The sequence below is a fragment of the Argentina anserina genome, chromosome 4 (assembly GCF_933775445.1).
Source record: "Argentina anserina chromosome 4, drPotAnse1.1, whole genome shotgun sequence".
Taxonomy (NCBI): domain Eukaryota; kingdom Viridiplantae; phylum Streptophyta; class Magnoliopsida; order Rosales; family Rosaceae; genus Argentina; species Argentina anserina.
The window spans coordinates 12,291,963-12,316,455 of record NC_065875.1 but is presented as its reverse complement, the minus strand read 5'-3'; the positions used below and the strand labels follow the sequence as shown (position 1 = coordinate 12,316,455).

General features: G+C 38.9%; 3 protein-coding genes and 2 pseudogenes across 4 annotated transcripts; all 5 read left to right on the top strand.

Annotated features, from left to right (window-relative positions):
* The first annotated feature begins 2,812 nt into the window (after positions 1 to 2,812).
* On the top strand, positions 2,813 to 3,741 carry LOC126792197 (F-box/kelch-repeat protein At3g23880-like; annotated as a pseudogene).
* A 2,713-nt stretch (positions 3,742 to 6,454) lies between these two features.
* On the top strand, positions 6,455 to 9,371 carry LOC126792195 (protein argonaute 4A-like; annotated as a pseudogene).
* Positions 9,372 to 10,107: 736 nt separating this feature from the next.
* On the top strand, positions 10,108 to 11,085 carry LOC126790157 (serine/threonine-protein kinase SRK2H-like). Its single transcript, XM_050516310.1, has one exon. It carries the CDS (start codon positions 10,108 to 10,110, stop codon positions 11,083 to 11,085), a length of 978 nt encoding a protein of 325 aa, XP_050372267.1.
* An 8,232-nt stretch (positions 11,086 to 19,317) lies between these two features.
* On the top strand, positions 19,318 to 20,661 carry LOC126791569 (uncharacterized). Of its 2 annotated transcripts, none has more exons than XM_050518038.1 (2): positions 19,318 to 19,419; positions 19,540 to 20,661. In XM_050518038.1, exon 2 carries the CDS (start codon positions 19,698 to 19,700, stop codon positions 20,433 to 20,435), a length of 738 nt encoding a protein of 245 aa, XP_050373995.1. In that variant the 5' UTR covers positions 19,318 to 19,419; positions 19,540 to 19,697; the 3' UTR covers positions 20,436 to 20,661. The 2 variants fall into 2 exon arrangements, with proteins under 2 accessions (XP_050373995.1, XP_050373996.1); XM_050518039.1 differs by having other exon boundaries at positions 19,319 to 19,419; positions 19,631 to 20,661.
* A 1,277-nt stretch (positions 20,662 to 21,938) lies between these two features.
* LOC126791069 (phloretin 4'-O-glucosyltransferase-like) lies at positions 21,939 to 24,034 on the top strand. Its single transcript, XM_050517469.1, has one exon. It carries the CDS (start codon positions 22,025 to 22,027, stop codon positions 23,444 to 23,446), a length of 1,422 nt encoding a protein of 473 aa, XP_050373426.1. The 5' UTR covers positions 21,939 to 22,024; the 3' UTR covers positions 23,447 to 24,034.
* The last annotated feature ends 459 nt before the right edge of the window (positions 24,035 to 24,493 follow it).

Sequence of the window (24,493 nt, the reverse complement as noted above, 5' to 3'; positions counted from 1 at the left end):
CACATCCCTTGACACAATAAATTCCTTGTAGCTGGATTGAAGCATCTGTAACCTTTCTGAGTAGCAGAATAACCCAAGAACACACATTTGGTAGCTCTTTGATCAAGTTTGTCTATGTGAATAGCTTGAATGTTAACAAAACATACACATCCAAATGTTCTCAAATGAGAAATGTCAATCTTCCTTCTCTTCAGCTTCTCCAAAGGTGATTTGAACTTCATAAATCGACTAGGCAGTCTGTTGATCAAATATGTAGTAGTAAGAACTGCTTGTGACCAAAATTCTTTTGGAATATTCATCTGAAACATAATACCTCTAGTTTTCTCAAGAATATCACGATTTTTCCTTTCAGCACTCCATTTTGTTGAGGAGTACCAACACAACTAGTTTGATGCAGAATGCCTTGAGAACTTAAGAACTGTTTTATTTTGTTGGACATATACTCACTTCCATTATCTGACTTCAAAGTGACTATTTTACTAGAATATTAATTGGAAACAATACTCTGAAAGTCTTTGAACATTTTAAACAATTCACTCTTGCGTTTCAAAACATAAATCCATGTTATCTTTGTAAAATCATCAACAAAAGTTACAAAATATTTGAAACCATCAAAAGATTTCACAAAAGGTCCCCAAATGTCTGAGTGAATGATTTCAAATGGATAACTAGCCCTAGAGATAGATGAAGGGAATGGAAGTCTAGTAAACTTAGAGAAATGACAAACATCACAAGACACTGTCATTGTTACAAACTGAGGGAAACAAAATAGACAAAATTTTCTGAGAAGGATGAGCCAGTCTTATATGCCATAAATGCAGGTCTTGTGTTGATTTTGGACTGGTGTGAAAAGCATTTGAAGTAGTGGATTCTACTGAAAGATAATATAGTCAATTTCTAAAAAATCCCTTACCAATCATTTTCTTGGTGGCTATGTCCTGAAAGAACACCTTCTCAGGTGTGAGTATAACAAACATTTTAGCAAGGTGGTGACTTGACTAACTGAGAGTAATTTGAAAGGAAAAGAAGGAACATATAATGCATCAGCATCATAAGACAAAATTTTAACTTTCCCTTTCCCACATACAGTAGCATCTTTCCCATTAGCTACATAAACACTTGCAGATAATTTTTCAAAATTAGTAAGGTTAAAAACATGATTAGTCATGTGATTTGTGGCTCCTGAATCAATTATCCAACAATCTTGCGTGCTAGAAATGTCTAAAGCTGTAGAAAAGGCATTAAGGATACCTGGAACATCTGCAGGCTTAACATGATCAGATTCAGCTAAAAAAGCTGAAAACTTTCCCAACATGGCAGTATGAATGTTGGCTGAAGAAGAGCTGCCTCCTTCATTCAACTATTTCTGCTGCAGGAAGGCATCACACTCATTGATGAGAATTGTAGGATTTGCAGTGAAATCAGGAAGCATCACAGGTGAAGGAGAAGAAGAAGAGGTTGTAACAGATACATTAGCCTTGTAATTATTGTTGAAGTGACCCTTATTCTTCTTCTCTCTTTTCTTCTTAAATTTGACCTTGAGTTCAGGATGGAGAATCCAACATGTGTCAACATTATGAGTGGTAGACTCACAATGATCACATAACTTCCCTTTATCACCCTTGGTCAAAGTATGTGCGAAAGAGGCCTTGTCTGCTCTAGCTTCAGAGATATTGTTCTTGACTTCAGCATTCATGACTTTTCTTTTTGTTTCCTCACATCCAATAGTTGCACACACACACTTCTAAAAGAGGGTAGATATGCATTCATCAGAATAATGCTCCTCATGTCCTCATACTTAGGACTCAAGCTAGCAAGAAGATGAAAAATCTTATCTTCCTCAATGCGCTTCGTCAAGGTTGCAGCATCAGTGGTGTGAGGCATGTAGAGGTCCAGTTCATTTCACATATTGGTCAGAATACCAAGATGCTTAGTGAATGAGTTTCCCTCTTGTAGAACTTCTGAAATCTCATTTTTCAGTTGAAAGATCCTTGTAGCATTGTTTTGATTTCCATACATCTCTTTCAAGCTTTTCCATATGTCAAAGGCAGATTCAGAGTAGCTATAGATCTCTCCAAGCTCAGGAACCATCGAGTTGACAAGCCAAGACATAACTTGGCGATCTCTGCACAACCACGCATCATATCCCTCAGACAGTGGCTCATGCACAGGAATAGTACCATTGATGTAACCAAGACGAGATTTTCCACCGAGAGCGAGTACCACAGTTCGTGCCCATGGAAGATAATTGAACTCATTGAGTTGCTTTGAGGTTAATCGCTGGTTGATATTATAGTCAGCATCAGAAGATAAGGCAGCGGAAATGAAAGATTTATTCCTAGATGTAGCATCGGATTCAGCCATTGAAACATTGAATCAAAGATTACAAATTGAATGACAACAAAAAAGGATTAAGAGACAAAAGACTAATCTAGCTGCTCTGATACCATGAAGAAATGATGAACAAGAAGCAGGTTTTGAGATTTTCTCTTGATTTCTTGATAACACAAATGGTGAGAAGATACAAGTAGTATTTATACAGAGAAAAATAAATCTGCTTTTGATATACATATTGGAGTATATAGATATACAAGAACACTATTAATATACATATTGGAGTATATAGATATACAAGAACAACTATACATTTAGATATGATACAACTGTGGATCAGATACCACCTCACAGCTTTACTGAAAGCAGCTCACCGAATGTTGAAACATAATTACATGTTGAAACATGATTCAACATGTATTGATGCTCACAGCTCAGGGAAACATGATTACATATTTCAACACTCCCGCACTCCCACTTACCTTCTTGGCTTCTTCTCCGCGACACTTGCTATCTCAAGAGCATCCTTATTTTCGACTTCGAAAAAGCCCCCAACAGAAACATGTTCGAGGTCATTGACTTGCCCAAAACCCAAGACTGCTTGACCAAGCTCTCTGGCGACCCCAGTGGTCTCATTTCCGGGCTGGTCATTAATTCATGCAACGGCTTCCTCTGCATTTACAATGACTGGCCTAACCCTTGGCGTCTTTACGTTTACAACCCCATTACTGGTGAGTCTCTCACTCTTCCTACACCTGAGATGAAATGCTCCTTCTTTTGCGGGTGATGGTATAGTGCTGTCAGTGATGAGTACAAAGTAGTGACGTTAAAGTATCGGGGTGATGGTCCTGATTATAATAAGAGGGAGGTGAAGGTCATGACTGTTGGCTCTGGGGTTTGGAGAAGCATTGGGGATTTGGGGTTCAATATTTTGAAAGATCCTGATACAAATGGAGTGTATCTTAATGGGTTTCTTCACTGGGTTGGTGAGTCTAGCAGTGGTTCACCTTTGATATTTGCATTTGATGTTGAAAATGAGCGCTTCCAAGAGCTGCCACCACCTCCTGGTGATTAAAAATTCAAGACCATTAGAGTCTTCAATGGTTGGCTGTCCATTTTTCTTCGCCGCAGAGGTGTGATCAGTGTTTGGGTGATGAAGGAGTACGGTGTTGAGGGGACTTGACCAAAGAGCTTGAAATTGAGGAGGCAAGTGATTCTCGGATCTTGATGCGTACAAAGAAGGGGCAAGTGGTGATGTTACGACGGTTACATGATTGGGAAATTTACATTTATGATCTTGGAACAAATAGGTATACATGGAATCCTGTTAATGGATTGCCATTAGTGTTTCAAGAAATTGCACATACTCCTAGCTTTGTTTTGCTGAAAGACATCATCAAGGATTAGAATCAAAGGTAATTTGCACATCTTTCTTACTATGTGGAAATTCAAAATCCAACTCATTTTGAATAATTGCTGAAGATAGTTCATCTTTGGTGTTAACTTGTCTCCCTTATTTCAATTACTTGTCATTTCATAGTTTGTTATAGGAGAGTGGTATATTCATAATAATGTGGTATATGAAAGTTGGCTATTCTCAATCTCTTCCAAATCAGATGCTGGCGCTTGTACGTATCACTAATATATTTAGTTGAACTATCATCTTCTTGTGATACTAACTGATGAATTCCTTCAAAAAAAAAAACTAATGAATTATTCACTAACTAATCTATATAGTTATCGGCGATACAGATTATTAATTACTAGTACTTGAAAATATATTCTTATTATGTTGTGTCTGTATACTCGGAATAGACTCAGCCGTACCAAATAGACTTTATTTGCCAGGTTTTAGTCAAATATTGTGTGTTCCATTAGTAAGAACTAATCAAAAGTTCAAAGATACTATTTTACTAATATCTGAACAATGGACTGGTTCACAACTCTGCTCTAGGGAATGTAACATTACACACTTGCTTTAATTTTTATAAATCTTTTTAGCTCCAGTTCTATTGGGAAGATGATTGACTATTAATCAGAATTATCTTAATTATCGTTAAGTCCTGGACATGCTATATTTGCTGCAATGTTTTTCTGATGCCAAAGCTTGTAGGTTGAGATTCAATGTTTAACTACATTGTTTTGTTTTGTTGTTTTTTTACTAGTATACTGTGATATTAAATTTGGTGTAAATTGAGGATTTTTGAGGCTGGAATGCATTTTGATGTGCATTAATTGATTTTAATATCCTTTTAGCCGATATTTTTGGATCCAAAGGAATATGAATGAGCAGGAATACGCTTGCACACACACTTTTTCCAGATATATTGGATATGAGATATGGAGGCTGTACCACTGGGTTCTTTTTCTGGAGACGGTCTTTTTAGAATTTGTTTTTCAAGTCTATGTTGGGGAACTCAGTTTTTCTCTTAAAAATTTCCCTTGCTATATGATATGCTATAAGATTCTCTTCTTTAGGGTGACATTAGTCATCATAGGGTTCAAAGAAGGTGAATTTCACGTTTACTTTGCCACATTGGTTTGTTATGTGTAAGAAATGCTGAAGAAAGTAATAGTATTGATTGATCAGTTTTTCCTTTAGTGTCTGATGTCCTCATGTTTATGGATACAGATAGATAGGGAAGCAAGTTTAAGTTGGGAATTACCTATTTCAATTAATGCTTTACTTTGTTAGAGGTTTGAATTTTTTGGATTGTGGTAAATGTTCTCTGTTGACAATCTTCATGGTCATGTGCATACAGAGGATTAGGAGACTATTTGATGGTCTGACTGTAGATCAGTTATGAGATGTCTGTGTTGAGCTTCCTTGTGGGCCATTACATTTACATCTGTAGAGGTCTGGAAGTACTTTCCTGCTGTTTTTGGGAACTTCTGTTTAGGTTCTATAGTTTGTGCCTTGTGATGTTTATGCATATGTTTGAAGTTGTCAAATCATAGATATATATTAGTTTTATTTCTCAGGATAAAATGTTTTATGCATTGATCTAGTTTTCCATAGTGATAAAGATATTGCAATAGTTTCAAGGCAGAGACCCATTTTAGCGATGTTGTGCAGTCCTCACATAAGGGTGTTTTTTTGCTCTGGATTTTTGGGGTCTCTGTTTTGGTTGTATAGTTGCCCTTGTTCAAAGTTCTGTATAGTTTCATTTCTGAAAAGTGAAAGAATTTTTTTTTATGCATTGATAAATGTTGCTGCATTAATAAAACAATGCCTTAGTTTCCAGGTAGAGACCATGTTTTAGTGATGTTATGCAGTTTGTCTTGTTATTCATCGGTGATTTTCTTGTATTAACTTCTGCAAATTGTTTAATCTGATTTCAGGGGTCGGTGTGTGATTACCAAGGCATCCAATGAGCTTATGAGCAACATGGTGCTGTCAATATTCAGTGGGACAAGAACTATTGTTGAAGCTTCATGAAAGTTTGTTTTGTTGTATTTTGGGTTGGTTTTGTTAGGATTTATCCTGCCTTTCTTACTTAGGCCTTTGCTATCAGGATGTTCCTTTGTGCTCTGTGTTTGTGAGATGTTGTGTCGTACTTTTGCAAATGAACTTATTTTAGTTTTACAAGTTTCCTTCATTTTCATGTTGCAAAATAATTGCTCATTTATCTGATTCTGATGTGGGTAATGGATTTTTCTCCCTCCATTTAATGGGGATTGGAACTAAAAATATGTAGTCAATAATTTTACATTACAAGGAGCTAGTATTGAACTGTTAATCACTTCTTCTTTTTGTTGATTATTCTTTATATTATTCTCTGATAGTATTCAATTGCCCTTCACTGGAAGTCTGGAGAACCTGAGAAATTCAAGGCTAGGATATCTGTTGTGTTGGATCCACCTGAGCAAAATGAGACCAAGCTGAGAAGGTCTTTTGCGTTAAAAGTTGAATGTGGCATTTATGGGGGTGAAGGCCGTAACTGAAAACCTGTCATTAATTCAAATGACCAAGCTATTAGCAGCAGCAGTACTGTTGTAACCGTAGTCTCTCTTTGAGTGTTCAGTGTCCTCGAAATGAATATACTGTGACAAATTGGGTACATTGTTTGTTGTTGTCGTTGTAGGAGCAAGAGATTGTTGAAGCTGCAGATCCAGGGATATGCAAACTGATGCTCTGTTAGTTGAACAAAAACAGGTAATAATAATTTGCTTGTTTTAGTTGTTTTTAAAGGGACGGCTAGTCAGACCCTTTGGGTTGTATGCTTGTTATATGAACTTTATTTCATGGTTTTTAGTGTCTCCCAACTGAAGTCCCAATGGATATAGATATGCATTTGGGTCTTCATTTCTTGGGACAGAGTTAGGTCATTGGGAGGTTCTTTTCTGACTTGAGATTATGTGTACTTTTGCCACATATATATATTAGGTTGAACTTTGAGCAATTCATAAAATTTCTTTGTTTATCATGTTGAAGTATAAGCTTTAGTTTGTTTAGTTCTGTTGTTTGCGCTGTTTCTTAACAATCATAGGAACATGTTTGAAAAGGCCTGGCATTGGATCTAGAGGTCAAAGAATTCCACTTCTTGCCAACCATTTCCAGGTAGGAGTGAACAGTACAAAACATGACTTTTACCACTATAGTATTTCTATGCAATACAGTGATGGAACTCCAGTGACTGGAAAAGATATTGGACGCAAAGTTCTTGACAAAGTTAAAGAGGTTTATCGCAAGGAGCTTGCAGACAAAGAATTTGCCTATGATGGAGAGATGAACTTATTTACCGTTGGTCAACTCTTTCATAGAAGACTTGAGTTCATGGTACTTGATGACATATCAAGGAGCTCGTCTGAGGGCTCTGGACTCGGAGAGAGAGATGGTGATAGAAGAGAGTAAAGCGGTCATTTTGATCTAAAAGAATAAAGGTGCAGTTCAACTTTGCTGATGTAGTTCCAATGCAAGCAATTGCTAATGCCTTACGTGGTCGGGACTCTGGCCATTTTCAAGAAGCAATTAGAGTTCTTGACATTATTTTAAGGCAGAATGCATCAAAGAAGGGTTGTCTCCTTGTTCGGCAGTCCTTCCATAACAATCTGAGGAACTTTGTAGAGGTTGGAGGTGGGGGTATTAGGCTGTAAGGGTTTCCATTCAAGCTTCAGGGCTACTCAAGGCGGCCTAAGTCTGAATATGGATGTATCGACTACAATGATTTTAAAACCTGGTCCTGTTGTGAATTTCCTCATGGACAACCAAAATGTCAGAACTCCTTACAAGATTGATCGGACCAAGGCTAAGAGGATGCTGAAAAATCTGAAGATTGTGACCTATGCCTCCAAGAAGGAGTACAAAATCACTGGATTGAGTGACAGAACCTGCAGACAGCAGATGTTCTTTCTGAAACCAAAGAAAGGAGAGCACGGAGATGAAGCAGATATCTTTGTTTATGAATATTTTGCTCAGTACAAGAAGATGCCACTACGCGATTCAGCAGATTTTCCATGCATTAATGTTGGAAAACCAAAGAAACCATCCTACTTCCCTCTTGCGCTTTGTGAGTTGGTTTCTTTGCAACACTATACCAAGTCCTTATCCAATGTCCAAAGGGCTTCACTGGCGGATAAGTCTAGGCAGAAGCCTCAGGAAAAAATGTCAACGTTGTGTGTTGCACTGAGGAGTAGTAAGTATGAGGCTGACATGATGCTTTGTTCTGCCGGAATATCGTGGTACAGAAATGATGCAGGTTGAAGGTCGTGTCTTGTCAGCTCCAACGTTGAGAGTCGGGAATGGGGAAATTTTTCCCAGGAATGGGAAATGGAATTTCAACAATAAAGAGCTAGTAAATCCTGTAATACTAGAACGCTGGGCTGTTGTGAATTTTTCTGCTCGCTGTGACGTTAGGTTCTTGGTGGACACTATGATGAAGTGTGCAGATATGATAGGAATTTCCATCAAGCGTCCATTTAATGTTTTTGAAGAGAATACTAAAAACAGCCGTCAGTCAGCTCTGGTTAGAGTAGAAAAGATGTTTGCATACATCAAGTCCAAGCCGAAGTTTTTGTTGTGCATTCTTCCAGACAAGAAGTATTCCGAGTTATATGGTCCATGGAAAAGGAAAAACCTTTTGGACGTTGGGATTGTAACACAGTGCATTGCGCCTATGAAAGTGAGTTATCAATACATCACCAATGTGCTCCTGAAAATTAATGCAAAGCTAGGTGGAATGAACTCCTTGCTAACTGGAGAACATTCTCCTTCTTTACCCTTGGTTTCCAAGTCTCCCACTCTGATATTAGGGATGTATGTGTGACATGGCTCAGCCGGGCAATCATTTATGTCTTCTATTGCAGAAGTGGTCAGTTCTAGGCACTGGCCTTTGGTTTCTCATTATCGAGCGGCAGTTCGTACTCAGTCACCAAGAACTGAAATGATTGCTAACCTGTGTCTGATAAAGAGGACCAAGGTATAGTCAAAGAGCTTTTGCTAGACTTCTATAATACTTCAAACCACAGGAAACCGGAGCAGATTATTATCTTCAGAGATGGAGTGAGTGCATCAGAGTTCAATCAAGTCTTGAATATTGAATTGGATCAGATTATTAATGCCTGCAAGTTCCTTGACCAGAGCTGGTCGCCGAAGTTCATGGTTATTAATGCACAGAAGAGACATCATACAAAATTCTTTCAGGCTAGTTCATCTGATAATGTTCCAGCTGGGGCTATAGTTGACAACAAAGTCTGTGATTCAAAACACAACGACTTCTATATGTGTCTCATGCTGGAATGCTTGGAACAAGTCGGCCTACTCAGAATATATGATGAACTTGGCTTTTCAGCAGACGACTTGCAGGAACTTGTTCATTCTTTATCATACGTATATCAAAGGAGCACGACGGCCGTATCTCTAGTTGCTCCAATCTGCTATGCCCATCTAGCAGCAGCACAGATGAGTCAGTTCATCAAGTTCGATGAAATGTCAGACTGCCTCAAGCAGAGGTGATGTTACTGTTGCTGGGGCTGTGCCAGTGCAGGAATTACCCAGGTTACATAAAGAGGTTGTCAATTCAATGTTCTTCTGCTGATAGAGAATTAGGATAGCTAGGTTAGGATGTAGGACATCTTGCCTAGGTACTTATTTTTGTAACAATTGTTCAGTTCTTAATTAATTCCTGTAAAGTTTTCATGTCCACTCCCGCTACATGTACTTGTTTGTTACCAGATTTTCTTTCCTGAATATGTTTGTGTCCTTGCTTTCTCCAAGGATTGTGCTAATTTCATATTTACACTAACAGATTGATCGAGACCTATAGATGCTTGTTTGTAACACTTGTAGGGTTATAGCTAGTCTCACACTGGAATTGATATATATCAGATGGTTAACAAAAGGACAGTACAATAAATATAATGTTCAATAAAATCATCAAACGACTTTGGCAAATAATGAACTGATCAGTTTAACTATATATTTTGAGTTTCAGCACCAGTATTCCACTAATAAAACTGAAGATACAGTGAACACATACAACTCCCACAAGCGTCGACCTCACGCAACTAAGGCACATAGCTAAATTTACTTGATAGCCACGCAACAAATCTACTAAGCCGGGTAGGAATAGGAAAGGGGGTTATGGAAAATTATAATAGGGTCCAAGGACTCCACGAATGAGTCGATTGCTCTTCTTTCTAATTTTAGTGGAGAGTTTTTTTTAAGTGGTTTATCTGCTAGGGTTCCAATTTCAGGGTTAGGTTTTGTTGGAAATTAAGACCAAGATTAAGAGGAAAGGTCTGTTTTACCCTAATTAGAAGAGATCGATCAACATGGAGAAGTATGAGCTTGTCGAGGATTTAGGATCTGGCTTGTCCGGCGTCGCCAGGCTCATGAGGAACATAGAGACCAACGAACTCGTCGCCATGAAATACATCGAACGCGGTTGCAAGATTGATGAGAACGTCGCCAGAGAGATCATCAACCACAGAACACTTCGGCATCCAAACATCATCGGATTCCGAGAGGTGTTCTTGACACCTACGCATCTAGTTATAGTCATGGAGTACGCCGCGGGCGGAGAGCTATTTCATCGAGTTTGCAGTTTCGAAAGGTTCAGCGAAGACGAGGCCAGGTTTTTCTTCCAGCAACTTATCTCAGGTGTTGGCTACTGTCATTCTCTGCAAGTATGCCATAGAGATTTGAAGCTCGAGAATACCTTGCTGGATGGGAGCCCGGTTCCACGCCTGAAAATATGTGATTTCGGTTATTCCAAGTCATCTTTGCTGCAGTCAAGACCAAAGACAGCAGTGGGAACTCCATCTTATATTGCACCTGAGGTGTTTTCTCGAAGAGAGTATGACGGAAACGCAGCGGATATATGGTCTTGCGGGGTGATACTTTATGTTATGATGGTGGGAGAATTCCCATTTCAAGACAAAGAAGATCCAAAGAATTACAGAGAAATGGTTCGTCGAATAATGGCTGCACAGTACAGGATCCCCGACAATGTTCACATGTCTAAAGATTGCCGGAATCTCTTGTCTCGCATCTTTGTTACGAGTCCAGTAAGAAGGATCACCATGAAAGAGATCAAGAAGCACCCATGGTTCTTGAAGAACTTGCCGAGAGAATTAACAGAGACAGCTCAAGACGTGTACTACAGAAAGGAAAACCCTAGCTTTTCCCACCAAAGTATTGAAGACATCTTGAAGATTGTGGAGGAAGCGAAAATTAATTCTCCCCCAGATTCCCAATGGTGGTGCAAGGATGAGGTACAAGATTGGGGAGAGGATGAAGAATACGAGTAGCAAAAAGGAGCAACAAAGCACATATAAGTGGGAAAGCAAGTGTTGTACGTCTAAAGATGATACATATATATCTGAGATCTGAGAAGCTCAAGAAGGTTGGGCTTTTTAGTGTCTACGTAGCTTTCAATGTTATCAAGCTTGTACAAAGATTCAGTCTCATTGCTTGAATAGACAAATATTGTTCGTGAACAGTGTGGTGCTAAAGGACGTACATAGATAAGTTTGTCCTAGCCTGCGACTGTGACAGTGGATGTATCGGTTAATCAGTATTAGCATTTGTACGTATATATTCAAGGTTATGAGCGAGTGAGTTGTTTGCCTTCATTTTCCAGATTAAGAAAAATGGGGAGGTTAGGTGTCAAAGTGGCTTGACAGAACTGGAGGTTCTGTAATACACCTCGATGTATATATATGAGAGTAGCATATTTGTTATATAAACGTCTTCGTGTATCCTGAATTCTCGATTCCTTAGTTATGCAGTAGCGGATCTAGAATTTAGAACTAGGTGGGACTTAAAAAATATTTTGACGGTGTGAGCAATGTATAAGAGTATAATATACCAGGAAAAAGTACATAATTATCTTAATGTACTGTAAAATATATAGATGCAAACGTAAGTGTATATACAACAAAAAGACTAAACAATAGTCTATGAATTACATAGAAAGTCAATATCCTATAATTTCATAGAAACTCGACACCAAATTGAGGCAACTTTAAACTATATTTTCTCCCCCAATTTCAATTTAAGAATGATTGAACACGCTTAAAGCCTTGAATACTTCAAATTGGTATAAAGACAAATTGATGACAAAAATGTGAGAGAATGAGATTGGTTAATAATGGGCTTATAATTAACAACAATCATACATATATATTATTAATCAGAAATCAATGCATGTAAGGTAATATATACATGTAATTTTTCCCCCTAGATTTGGGTGGAACTTTAGTCCCACTCTTTCTTGGCTGTGGTTCCGCCCCTGAAAAAGAGAATGCATTCGACCAAACCAAAATTTTGAAACAAACGCGTATGACAAAATTCAACAATGAAGCTCAGCAGAAATCCATTATACGACATGTTAGATAGAATCAATCTTCTCCTGAAATCAAGCCAACTGATTCTCCTCCATTGACTCCTTGATAGTTGTTCCTTATATTTAGTTAATTGTATATCAGTTTTCATATGAGCATAATTATAATTAATCTTAATGGCAGTACTCTACTCAGAGGCGGATCCATGAATTTTTTTTGTCTAGGCTAGTTAACTCTCTTATTTGCAATTGATTTGTCAATATAGTTTTGGTGTTTATATGTTTATTTTTTCTTTGTTCACATTGATATGCAAGCTCAACTTTAGAAAACAATTGGGAGACTTTAGAAAAAACTGGGAGAATTACAGTAAAAATACTAGGAGAATATAGGTTTTAGAGAAAAATTAGCAAAAAAAAAGAACTAAAAGAAAGAGGAAGAAATAAAATGTTGAAAAGAAAGAGGAAAATGAGAGAAGCAGGACTCAAACTGGGGTCTTCTTATAAGATGCAAAGTCTCTGACCAACTGATCTGGTTAGTGCTTTGGTAGTACCCATACAAACATTCTTATTATCACATTTCTGTCTGGGCTGCAGCCCAAGTGGCCCTTCAAGTAGGTTTGCCACTGATTCTACTACTACATAGATGTAACACTTGTAAAGAGCAATGTATTAGAAAATCATCCATTTCTACATGGTATCAGTAGTTCAGGGACAATTTCTTTTCGATCTTATTGTCCGCTGTTAGTTTCTCGTACCCATTCCATTTTTCTTATTTTCTTAATATTTTGATGGCCTCCCCGTTACTCAATTATGGCTTCTCCTCTAAATGTCGTGATCATCGCAATGCGCATCTCCAATTCCCATCGCAACCCAGTAGCAGTTCTTTTCTCCCCAACATCATTCGCTAGGTTCTTTCACATCTCCTGTTTAGGCAGTCCACAATGGCTCTTATGGCCCTCAATGGTGTCCTAATTGTCATTTGATCAACTTGGTCTCTATCAATGCCCCCACAAATATTTCGGTCCTTGTACTGCTGCCCCATTTGCTGGCCACCATTCCGCTGTTGTTGATCCCAATTGGTACCTAGATACTGGTGCCACACATTACATGACATCCATGACTCTCAATAATCAACAGCCCTACGACGGTTCTCCCAATGTATATATGGGTGATGGTAGTTCTATGTCCATATCTCATGTTGGTCACTTGCCTATTTCCCTAGGTTCTTCTAATTTCTCATTATGTAATGTCTTCCGTATTCATTCCATTCGTAAAAATCTTTTTTCAATTGCTCATTTTATCAAAGATAATCTTGTCTTCTTCTTGTTTGCTCCTGATTACTATCAAAGCTATTGTTTACTCACCGGTCGATTACTATTTCAGGGCCCATGCAAAGATGATCTTTATCCACTTCACTTTCCTTCCTCTTCACATATTCTTCATGCCCTTACATATGTTCACTCGTCTCTTTGGCACAATCTTTTGGGACATCCCTCGTCTCCTGTTCTTTCTCGTCTTGGATCTACCATTGGTACTAAAATATCCATTGATTCATTATGTACTTCTTGTGCATAAAGCAAGTCTCATCGTCTTCCATTTCATTCTAATCATGTTGTTGTGTCCTCTCTTTTTTCTATCATTCATAGTGATGTCTGGTGATCTCCCATCTCATCTTTTTCAAGGTTTAAATATTATGTGTTGTTCACTGATGAGTACTCTCGCTATACCTAGGTTTATCCTATGCGATGTAAAAATGAAGTTATGGGTCACTTTCAAATTCTTGTTACCATGATTTGTAATATTTTTCATGGTTTTGTTTAGTTTCTCCAAAGTGATAATGGAACTGAATATGTAAACAATGTTTTCTCTCATTATTGTACATCATGTTGAATCCAACAACGTTTCTCTTGTTCATACGCTCCACAACATAATGGGCTTGCTGAGAGAAATCATCGCCATATTGTCACCATGGCTCGCACACTTCTTCTTACTTTTAGTGTTCCTCAACACCTTTTGGTCGAGGCTATTCTTACTTCTGTTTATCTCATCAATCTTCTTCCCACCCCACACTTAATTGAGAAACTCCTTATCTTCGTCTCTATGGTCATTCTCTTTCTTATTCCTCTCTTCGGTTTTTGGTTGTTCTTGTTTTCCTCATCTGGGTCATAATGATTCCAACAAATTATCTTCTCGTAGTGTCAAATGCCTTCATAGGATATGACCCTTATCATAAACGTTATCAGTGTCTCAATCCACAAACCAACCATGTCTATATCTCGCATCATGTTTTATTTAACGAGAACCATTTCACTATCACAATTTACAAGTACATGCTGCTGGTCTGTTGGAATTCTTTGTTTTGTCGACACCAGGCCCGCTTTCTGCCTCCACGTTTAGTTTTGGGCCATGGCCCAATTCAGGGTCACATAGCCAACGTGTCCACAACTCGGGTCAAACCTCTGAGATGAATCAATTGCCAAATTCATCCTCTCTCTCTAGGGCTGCCTCAACACCTTCTCCAGACCGCAGTGTTTCAGCCTCCTCAGTGCCGCGCCATAACTTGTCGGCGCGCGTCACCCCTGCTTCGGCCTCCTCTGAGCCATCTCTGATCATGTCAGACTGCATCGCCTCTGATCTGGCCTCCAATGCGCCGCCCCAGCACCCACTGGCCTCCTCTGAGCTGCCATCGACCTTGTTGGCCTTCCCTGAGCCACTTCTGATCTCGCCAACCATCTCTGCACCATCACTGAGCACACCAGCCTCTTCTGTGTCTCCTCCCATCAGTCCCAAATCGGCTTCCTTCTTTACAAATCCTCACCTATCATCGTCGTCCACCGGTGCCGGCGACCTAGCCTTCGGGTTTAGAAAGCATAATTTCCAACAATCCAGTTTTGGAGGCGTCAATTTGGATTCCTCTCCGCTTGCTGCTGATCCTTTTTCACTGGTTCCGCCACTACCTCTTGAAGCTGCTCCGCTGGTTGCAGCATATGTGCCTCATGTGCGCCACCCAATGGTTACGTGCCTTCGTGATGGCATTCGTCAACCCAAACCTCGCACCAATGGCACGGTTCGCTATCCCGTTCCTAAAGCTCTATTTATAGTAATTGATACAGCTGAACCTACATGTTATTCTCAGGCTTCTAAGAGCAAAGAGTGGCGCGATGCCATGACCGATGAGATCAATGCACTTCTGAAAAATAACACATGGTCTCTAGTGCCTTGTCCTCCAAATCAACATGTTGTGGGTTGTAAATGGGTCTTCTGAGTGAAGCGAAATCCTGATGGCTCCATAGAATGCTTCAAAGCTCGACTGGTCGCCAAAGGTTTTCATCAATAGCAAGGTATTGATTTCCATGAGACTTTTAGCCCTGTGGTCAAACCCGCTACCATACGCACTGTCATTAGTCTTGCTGTGTCTAATGGTTGGTGTCTCCGCCAATTAGAAGTCAAGAATGTTTTCCTAAATGGCTTCTTTCGGAGGATGTGTACATGACTCAACCTCCTGGTTTTGTTGATACTTCTCAGCCTGCCCATGTCTGCAAGCTTCATAAGTCTCTTTATGGTCTTAAACAACGTCCTCGAGCATGGTTTCAAAGAGTGACAACATTTCTATTATCTGTTGGGTTTGTGCATGTAAAGTTTAGCAAATTCTTCCCTGTTTATTTTTCGCCATGGTCAACACATTTTCCACTTCTTGCTGTATGTTGATATAATTGTAGTTACAGGCAGCAATGCTGATCTTCTTCAGAATTTCATTGATGCTCTTGGTCGAGGGTTCGACATCAAGGATTTGGAGCCCCTTCATTATTTTCTTGGATCGGAAGTTCATACTGTTCCTCATGGGTTGCACATTAATCAGGTGAAATATGCTCATGACCTTCTTTCTAAGCATGATATGTTGCTCTGCAAACCGGTGAGCACACCTATGTCTGTGAAATCTGATCTTGCTGCCAGTCATGATGCTCTTATTGCTAATTCCACAGAATTTTGTACTCTTGTTGGTTCTTTACAGTACCTTACGATTACACGCCCTGGCCTAGCATTTGCGGTTATTTCTGTTTCTCAATTCATGAGTCAACCTCGGGCCTCTCATCGTATTGCCGTCAAATGTATTCTTCGCTATGATAAGGGTACTCTTAGCCATGGTTTGTTTTTTTTTTCCCACAACGACAACCGTTTCATCTCTCGGCTTATTTAGATGCGGCTTGGGCGGGTTGTTAGACAGAATCAATCTTCTCCAAAAATCAAGCCATCTGATTGTCCTCCATTGATTCCTTGATAGTTGTTCCTTATATTTAGTTAATTGTATATCAATTTCGATATGAACATAATTACAATTAATCGTAATGGCAGTGGTCTACTCTATATAGATGTAACATTTGTAAAGAGCAATGTACTGGAAAATCATCCATTTCTACACGACATCATGTGGGAGGCATTGGCAGCACAACAATACTATTCGTTGAAGCACAGCCGTAATAGAAAATTAGGCAAGTTACGTTGTTTAAAGTTTGTGTTCTGCCTGCAGCTAGCTACAACCAAATGAGGATGGTACCTTACGCACGCATGCCACCCAAAAAAACATTAAAGAAGCAACAAAGGAAAACCCTTGCCATGACAAAGCTTTGATCAGTGTATATATATACAAGAAGTCTGAGGCCTTCCACAAGTATACAATGTAACACAACTTCTACTTGTACAAGAAGTCCAGTTATATATGAGGGTTGAAGGAGCTTGATGAAGTTGTATGTTAATGTTTTTCTTGGACCAGGATCAAGTGCTTTTGAACATAATGGGACTGAAATTAAAGCAGCACATTACCTGAAAACGTCTTGAAATCGTTTTAGCGATTTAACTGTCTACCATTACGTACATTCTCAAGGACACGATTGCCCGATAGCTGACAAAAACACATTTTTTTAAGATGACCGACATTAAATATGTTAGGTTCCACGAAACAAAGAAACACACGCCAAAATGAACTACAAAAAAACTCAAAGAGCATTGCGAGTCTTTTATTTTGAAGTTGGATTGATTTGTCAGGATTCAAGATGTGATGGTGCGCTGCATAGTGATAATCTGTGAGATAAAAGGAAGAGCAGCTAGCAAAATTTAGACACCGGAGTAAAACATGTAGAAGGAATCTAAAAAAAAATCGTATTTAGAATGTGATGATGTGCGAGTTTAAATGATTGTTATAATTAAATAAAATTTAATATAAAATATAACTGTTTAATTGAATTCACTATTTAATTTCCTCAGTAAAAATCTGAAATATCATTTCAAATTGTTATTCACACACCATTAATTTCGGTGAGAATGAAAATATCAATCCTTTAAAAAACGGATAGAAATATCGATGAAATATCAATATTCATAAAATATTGAAAAACTTATTGAAATGTAAAAAATATATATTAATAAAAGGTAAGAGCTATCACAAAACTAGGGGTCAGCAGCCTTGGTAAAGTTGTTGCCACTTGAACAAATCTGTTCACGGGTTCGACTCCCAGCACAGGTAAGAGAGACAAGGAATAATGGCAGAATCAACTGAGAATCTTTAAAATATTCATATATCGAGTAATATCCGGATATTTCCGGTAAAATCGGGAATTAAAATTCAATTGGTGTGTCAGAAATATCCAGATCAAGAAAAAAAAAAAATTTATCGCCGACTGTAAATTAAGCTCAGGGTATGACGCGCATACCCAAATAAAAATATTGGGTTGCGGGTCGGCTCGGCCCAAATTAATGAGTGGGTTTTACTCGGTTCGTTTTGGAATGGGTATAGTATGTACAATATTTTTCAAGCCTTGGGGCCGACCCAAAGCCCTGCCCATATGATATATTATAAGACCGGCCTGTAGGTTGATCTATTTACAATGTCAAATTTTATTATTAATATATGAGTGATTGATATAATCAGCAAATTATATTAATTCAATTGACAAATGTGTTATTCTTATAAGAATGGATTTATAGTTCAACTCCTAAATATTTTATTATCTAAAAATCACGGATCAAATATAGGTCGAGCTATGGACGGGCTTTTCAAGTCCTAACTTTATCTGCCCGAAGAGCGGGCTCGAACTTCACATATTTTAATAAGGTCGACACTGCCCTCTGCATTTTACACCTAAGGCTGAAAAATTCATGAGCCGAGTAGTACGTGGACAGGCCCGGCCCTAGGGCAGTGCGAGTAAGGCGACTGCACATGGCACAAAATTAAGGGGGGCACAATGTTTATACATGGGACGATAATTTTTTGGTAATGGTAATCTTAATTGTAATCTTAATGATTTATGGAAGGTAATTAAGGGAAGTTATCAACTCCTTTATTAATTTTAGGTATTGTAGACTCTTACACAGCTTAATCCACGTGCAAACTTAATATTCATATATTAATTTTTTTTAAGTTTTTTCATACATAGTTTTAAAAAATCATGTTAATTTTTATAACACTAACAAATAAATTTTATGAGACTATTGTCTCTAACTCTCTATTATCCAAAATCTAAAGTAAATACATTTTTCTTTTTCAAATTCATGTTTTAATGGTAAATCATTTAGTCAATTTGTTCAAATAATTAATCTCACAAACATCTTACGTTTTTTTTCTCCTTAATTATAAAATATATGTACATATGATGCATATTATGATATTTTAACATAATCTAATACGAGGCAATTGAAAAATGCAATTAGAAATGTTGATACATGACACAAAATTAAAATTTAGCGTCCTGCTTGATGTTGTTTCGATCTCTAAATATTTGTATTAAGGTGAAATAAACATTAATTGTATGTAGTTTACAATGGCACCAAATTGTTTTTTCCCTGGGCATCAAAATTTCCAAGACCAACTTTGTATGTGGGTCTTCATATCTTAGAGCCCAGGCCAGTCCTACCTTGCCCATTTTACATGCCTAATAAAAACTAATCATAAAACTTATTTTATAGTAGATTTGTAAATTCAATTAATTTTTACTAATAGAATAATGGATGGAGTGTGTTAATAGCATAACCATAAATTATAACATTTAGTTTGTTAAAAAAAATACAAAATAGAACTAATACTTACTCAGAAAAACAGAAAAAAAAAAAACCAAACTGTGTCGTTTAATGTTGTGGCCGATGTCGTTTCGAGATTCGAACGTCGAATATAAACAATCAACTGGGCCACAATTGTCAAGAGTTTCCCCGACTGTCGATTTGAGCTCTCTCTCGGTCTCTCCTCTTCCGCTCTCTGCTCAAGTCTCCACCCTCTCCCGCCGTCAACCGTCTCACAGCTCTAAATTCGGTACCGTCGACTCTCTCAACACTACTATTTCTATTCAGTCTCTTTATATATTTTCTGTATTTCAAATTTTCAATCATATGATGGGCAATGAAATTTATTTCAATACGCAAATATTGGTAGGTTCTGCTGTTGGCTTGTTGCCATTTGAAATTAATAGAAATTGATGCATGGCTAAGGTTCTCTCACCTTCAATGTTCAATTTTATGGGCAGAGTTTCCTGATTAGAAGGATTTAGGGGATATAATTGGATAAATAGGTGAAGTGTTGAGCCTGTGAAAATGGGATTGGAGGTTCAGTTGGAGCCTGTTTTCGGCCAGCTCACGGTTGAGGGGGCAGTACTGGGCTCAACTGTGCCGCCGACGCAGTTCTTGTTCCACCTTTATGCCCCGGATTCGTTGCACCTTGGAATACATGTTACTGATTTCCATTCTAATACATGGGAGGCTGTGCGATCGGTTAGTCAGCTGGAGGACATGCAGGACAGCATTGGAGTAGGAGGGAGTTGGTCGGAGTTCATTGACTATGTTGTAAATTCCATAAAATCAGAAGATACAAAGCTTGTTTTGGAGGGTCATTCGGATTCGGATGGTGCTCCAAAGGCAAAGTTGGTTGCTCAGAAGTCTAAAGGAATGCCTAAAATTTCCATTTCTCTCACAAAGCTTGTGGGCTTGGCTGCTACTGAGGCCATTGCAAGTTTTTCACGTCAGCTCTTTAAAGAGTTCAAGAGCATCAATGAGTCTTATGTGGAGGAACGCGAGCGGTCTATGCAATTGTCCAAAGTGGTATCAGCAGAAAAGGAAAGAAATGAGAGCATCCAGAGCCAACTTGAGCAGTATACTAAGAGACAAAAGGTACAAAGGATTGGTTCTTCAGACATTAATGGTGCACTAAACTCTCCAGAAAAACAGGCCACTCGAGATACAAAATCAGCAAAAGTTGTCAATAGGGTTGTGCCTGCATATCGCAGGGCAAAAGTACGTGGTGCTGTTCTGCAGGATATCGAGGATGAAACTTAGTAAAACCTTGTCATTGACTCCTTATTTTGCTTCTATTTTGGTACAGAGCTTGTTATTGACAATGGTGTGAGGTAGGATTTTGAGGAGTTTAGGTGTAGAAATTCTTTGGTATTTAGCGTACTTGGTAAGGCCTGCTGTTAAATTGATATATGACTTCAACATTATTTTTAAGTTTCAATTCAGTAAACCTTTAACTCCCTAGGTATTGACTATCTTTATCTGTTGATGACCTTCCCTGGAGGTAGTACGCATATGTTTTACACGTATATTCATACCATTGAGTCTAATTTATGCGGGTAGAAAGGTTATCTATGAATGGACTTTGGTTTTTTGTTTGTTTGAGAAATCAACTTAAGCATTGTGCCTTTCTTTTATGTTAATGTGACTTGTAATATTGATGATTCGAACAATTGCCTGGATTACAAAATCAGTAGTCATTGACAATGGTGTAAGGTAGGATTCTGTGTTTTTAGTTGTAGGGAGTTTTGGCATTGAGTGTACTTGGTAAATCTTCCAGTTAGATTGATATAGAAGACATCAAGATTATTTTGAGTGTCATTCTTTAACACCCCTAGGTAGTGATAAGTATCACGATCTACTAGTGGCATTTTCTGCATGTATATCCAATCAATTGAATCCAACTACTGTATTCAGGTAGGACTTTGTGTATGAATGGACTTATCATTTTGTTTTTTGTGGGAAAGAAAACTTGAGAATTGTGCCTTACTAGAGTGAAAATGTTGAAACCTTGTCGGATTTGTCCATCGTTGGCCTCAATCTGTTATGCTTGTTGTCATTATGCTTCAGAGCCTAACCAAATGGTTTAAATATGGAACGGAGTTCTAGATAGACTTTAGTTTCATTTTGGCAATTTGCTTGGCGTCATTGATGTGGAATAAGTATGCTTTCATTTTTACTTCGTATTTAACCTGGTTACTCATCTTGCTAGACCTAGCCTGGTTCATCATCCTGTTTAACCTTTCCAAGAGCAATTGAGGCAGTTTGGCTGAGGATACTTGACTCGCCTGCAAATTTGGATTTTGAATCTTTTCACTATATTCCTGTATGATGAATTTGTTATGCTGATGGTAAGTAATAATCTGTTCAAGAATGTCGTAAAGGGTGTGGTCCATTTCTGCAATTCTTTAACAGGCCAACCAGAACTTGGTCCCCAAGTTCTTTTGTTTGTATCTTGCACTATCTTATCTACGAGTTCCAATACCATCATGATCTGAATCAAATGAACCCTAATCTCATCGCCACAAGCTTGGTCTTCATGATTTATGTCGTAACCGATTTGTTGTCCATCTTGAAAACAACACCAAATGAACCCGACGAATTATATGTATGCTTATGTTTTGGTTTAAATCCAGACCACGTCCCTTCTCATCTTTATTGTCTCAACCGTGCCCAAATCGTCACCTCAAACGTCATCTGTTTTCCTCCCAATCTCTTATTTAAACTCTTGATAAACTATCCTCACCTTACAGCTCTTAAGATTATTCAGAGTTTCACTCTGCTACCTATTCGTACTCACAACTCCGAGCTCCACCGTGAGCCTCCCTATCCACAACGACTACCAGTCTACCATGACCGAGCACCGCTTCATTATCGTAACATTTCCCGCTCAAGGCCACATCAATCCATCCCTCCAATTCGCCAAGCGTCTCATTCGCATCACCGGTGCGCATGTAACGTTCGTGACGTCCCTCTCCGCCCACCGCAGCATTGGCGATGGCTTAAGTACTCCGAGCGGCTTCACCTTCGCTCCATTTTCTGACGGATACGACCAAGGGTTTCGACCTGAGGACGATACTCAGCACTACTTGTCCGAGATGGCGCGACGTGGCAAGCAAGCAATCAGGGATCTTGTCGTTTCTAGCGCAAGTCAGGGCCAACCATACAGTTGCATAATGAGCACCTTACTTCTGCCATGGGTGGCGGAGGTGGCACGTGAACTCCACCTCCAAACCGCAGTTGTTTGGATACAGCCCGCCACAGTTTTCGACATATACTACTACTACTTCAACGGCTACAAAGATATAATAACCAACAATACTGCTGCTAAAAGCGACCCTTCCTATGCCCAAGAATTACCAGGACTGTCGCTAGCTTTCAAGAGCCGCGACCTTCCTTCCTTTCTTGTGGCTTCAAATCCGTATAGTTCTGTTCTCCAATTTTTTGAAGAACAGTTTGAGAAGCTCGGGCAAGAAACCAAGCCAATCATACTTGTGAACACCTTCGATGCCCTAGAATCGGAGGCGTTGAAAGCAATTGACAAGTACAACCTGATAGGAATCGGGCCTTTAATCCCATCGGCTTTCTTGGACGGCAAGGATCCGTCCGATAAATCATTCGGAGGCGATCTTTTCCAGAAGTCGAAGGACTCAGCGTGCCTAGAATGGCTGAACTCAAAGCCAAGAGAATCTGTCGTCTACGTCTCATTTGGGAGCATTTCCGTGCTGTCCAAGATTCAAATGGAGGAAGTTGCAAAAGGGTTGTTGGACTGTGGACGTCCGTTTTTGTGGGTGATTAGAGAAAACCAAAAGAGTGGAGAAGGTAAGGAAGGGAAAGAAGAAGAAGAGCTGAGTTGCATGGTGGAACTAGAAGAGCATGGGATGATAGTCCCGTGGTGTAGTCAAGTAGAGGTTTTGTCACATCCTTCTCTGGGTTGTTTTGTGACACATTGTGGCTGGAATTCAACTCTTGAGAGTTTGGTTTCTGGTGTGCCGGTGGTTGCGTTTCCTCAGTGGACAGATCAAGGCACTAATGCCAAGTTGATAGAGGACATGTGGAAAACAGGTGTGAGGGTAGCACCGAATGAGGAAGGTATTGTCATCGGTGAGGAGATAAACAGATGTTTGGATTTGGTGATGGAAAACCAAGAGATGAGGAAGAACGCTAAGAACTGGAAGCATCTAGCGAAAGAAGCTGTGAGTGAAGGTGGGTCTTCTGACAAAAATCTTAAGGTCTTTTTGGATCAGATTAGAGATGGTTGTTCTCTAGCGTAAAAAGATTAATTCATGTTTATCGACAAGTAATAGCCACGTCATCGCGAAGTGTACCATTTTTCATTCACTCTATTCTCTCCTATCCCATAAACCCCACTTTGTAAGTTTTTCGGTAGATTGGTAGGAACTTTTCGACAAGATGATTGTTGCTACTTGCTAGTGATTAAGAAATTGGGAGTGGGTTTCGTTTTCCAAAGCTCTAATCAAGTAGTACTACTCTTTCAACGAAACCTACTCACCCTTTTGAAAGACTTCTCTAGCTTTAGGGCCAATAGGACGGTTTTGGTTTAGGTTTAGGCTAAACTTAATCGGACCAATACTCTATAGTTTTGCTTCACATTTACCACATTACATGCAAACGAAACACCAAGAAAGATCACGTATATATCTTCACCGTTGAGAGAGAGAGAGAGAGAGACCACATCAGACATATCTCTACTCATCGATCTCATAAAAGAGAACCAAATTGGGTTCTGCACAGCGTTGAGTACGTCGTCCAAGAGTAACATATGTCGGGATTGAGATAATTAGATCTGACTTTGATTTGGCTGCCTGCTGCTCTCTGAAGCTTCGCATGCATTTCATACGTACCCACTAATGGCTCGATCTGTATGCTCTTGTCGTTTCAATCTGGGCAAAATTAGTACAATACAACGAAAACACATTCAAAAACACACAATATTTGATATTTTCAGGGGTCATCCAAAGTAGCCAAGGGCGGCCAAGTTTTTGTTTGTTGAAGTAATCTACTAGTACCATTGAAACAATTTGACAGAGCCAAATGTACGCCCACGACAACTGGAAAGCAAACAAAATTTCTATATATACATTTTTTTTCCGCGGGTTCAAAACCTTCTCGGGATGACCTCCGAGCTCGGAAAAAGTACCATACACACTGATGCATAAAATTAAAATAACTAAATAATACATAAATATTAAAAGAAGTCACTAATCACCGAATTTAGTACTCCTGAAGATCATCATCACCTCTAGCATCCGTCCATATCTACTATATGTTCCGGTTCCACTGCTATCGCAGAATCGTTG

What these genes read in the sequence shown, in the direction of transcription:
- LOC126790157 (XM_050516310.1), top strand. Translation starts at nt 10,108, where the DNA reads ATGGAGAAGTATGAGCTTGTCGAGGATTTAGGATCTGGCTTGTCCGGC.
- LOC126791569 (XM_050518038.1), top strand. Translation starts at nt 19,698, where the DNA reads ATGGGATTGGAGGTTCAGTTGGAGCCTGTTTTCGGCCAGCTCACGGTT.
- LOC126791069 (XM_050517469.1), top strand. Translation starts at nt 22,025, where the DNA reads ATGACCGAGCACCGCTTCATTATCGTAACATTTCCCGCTCAAGGCCAC.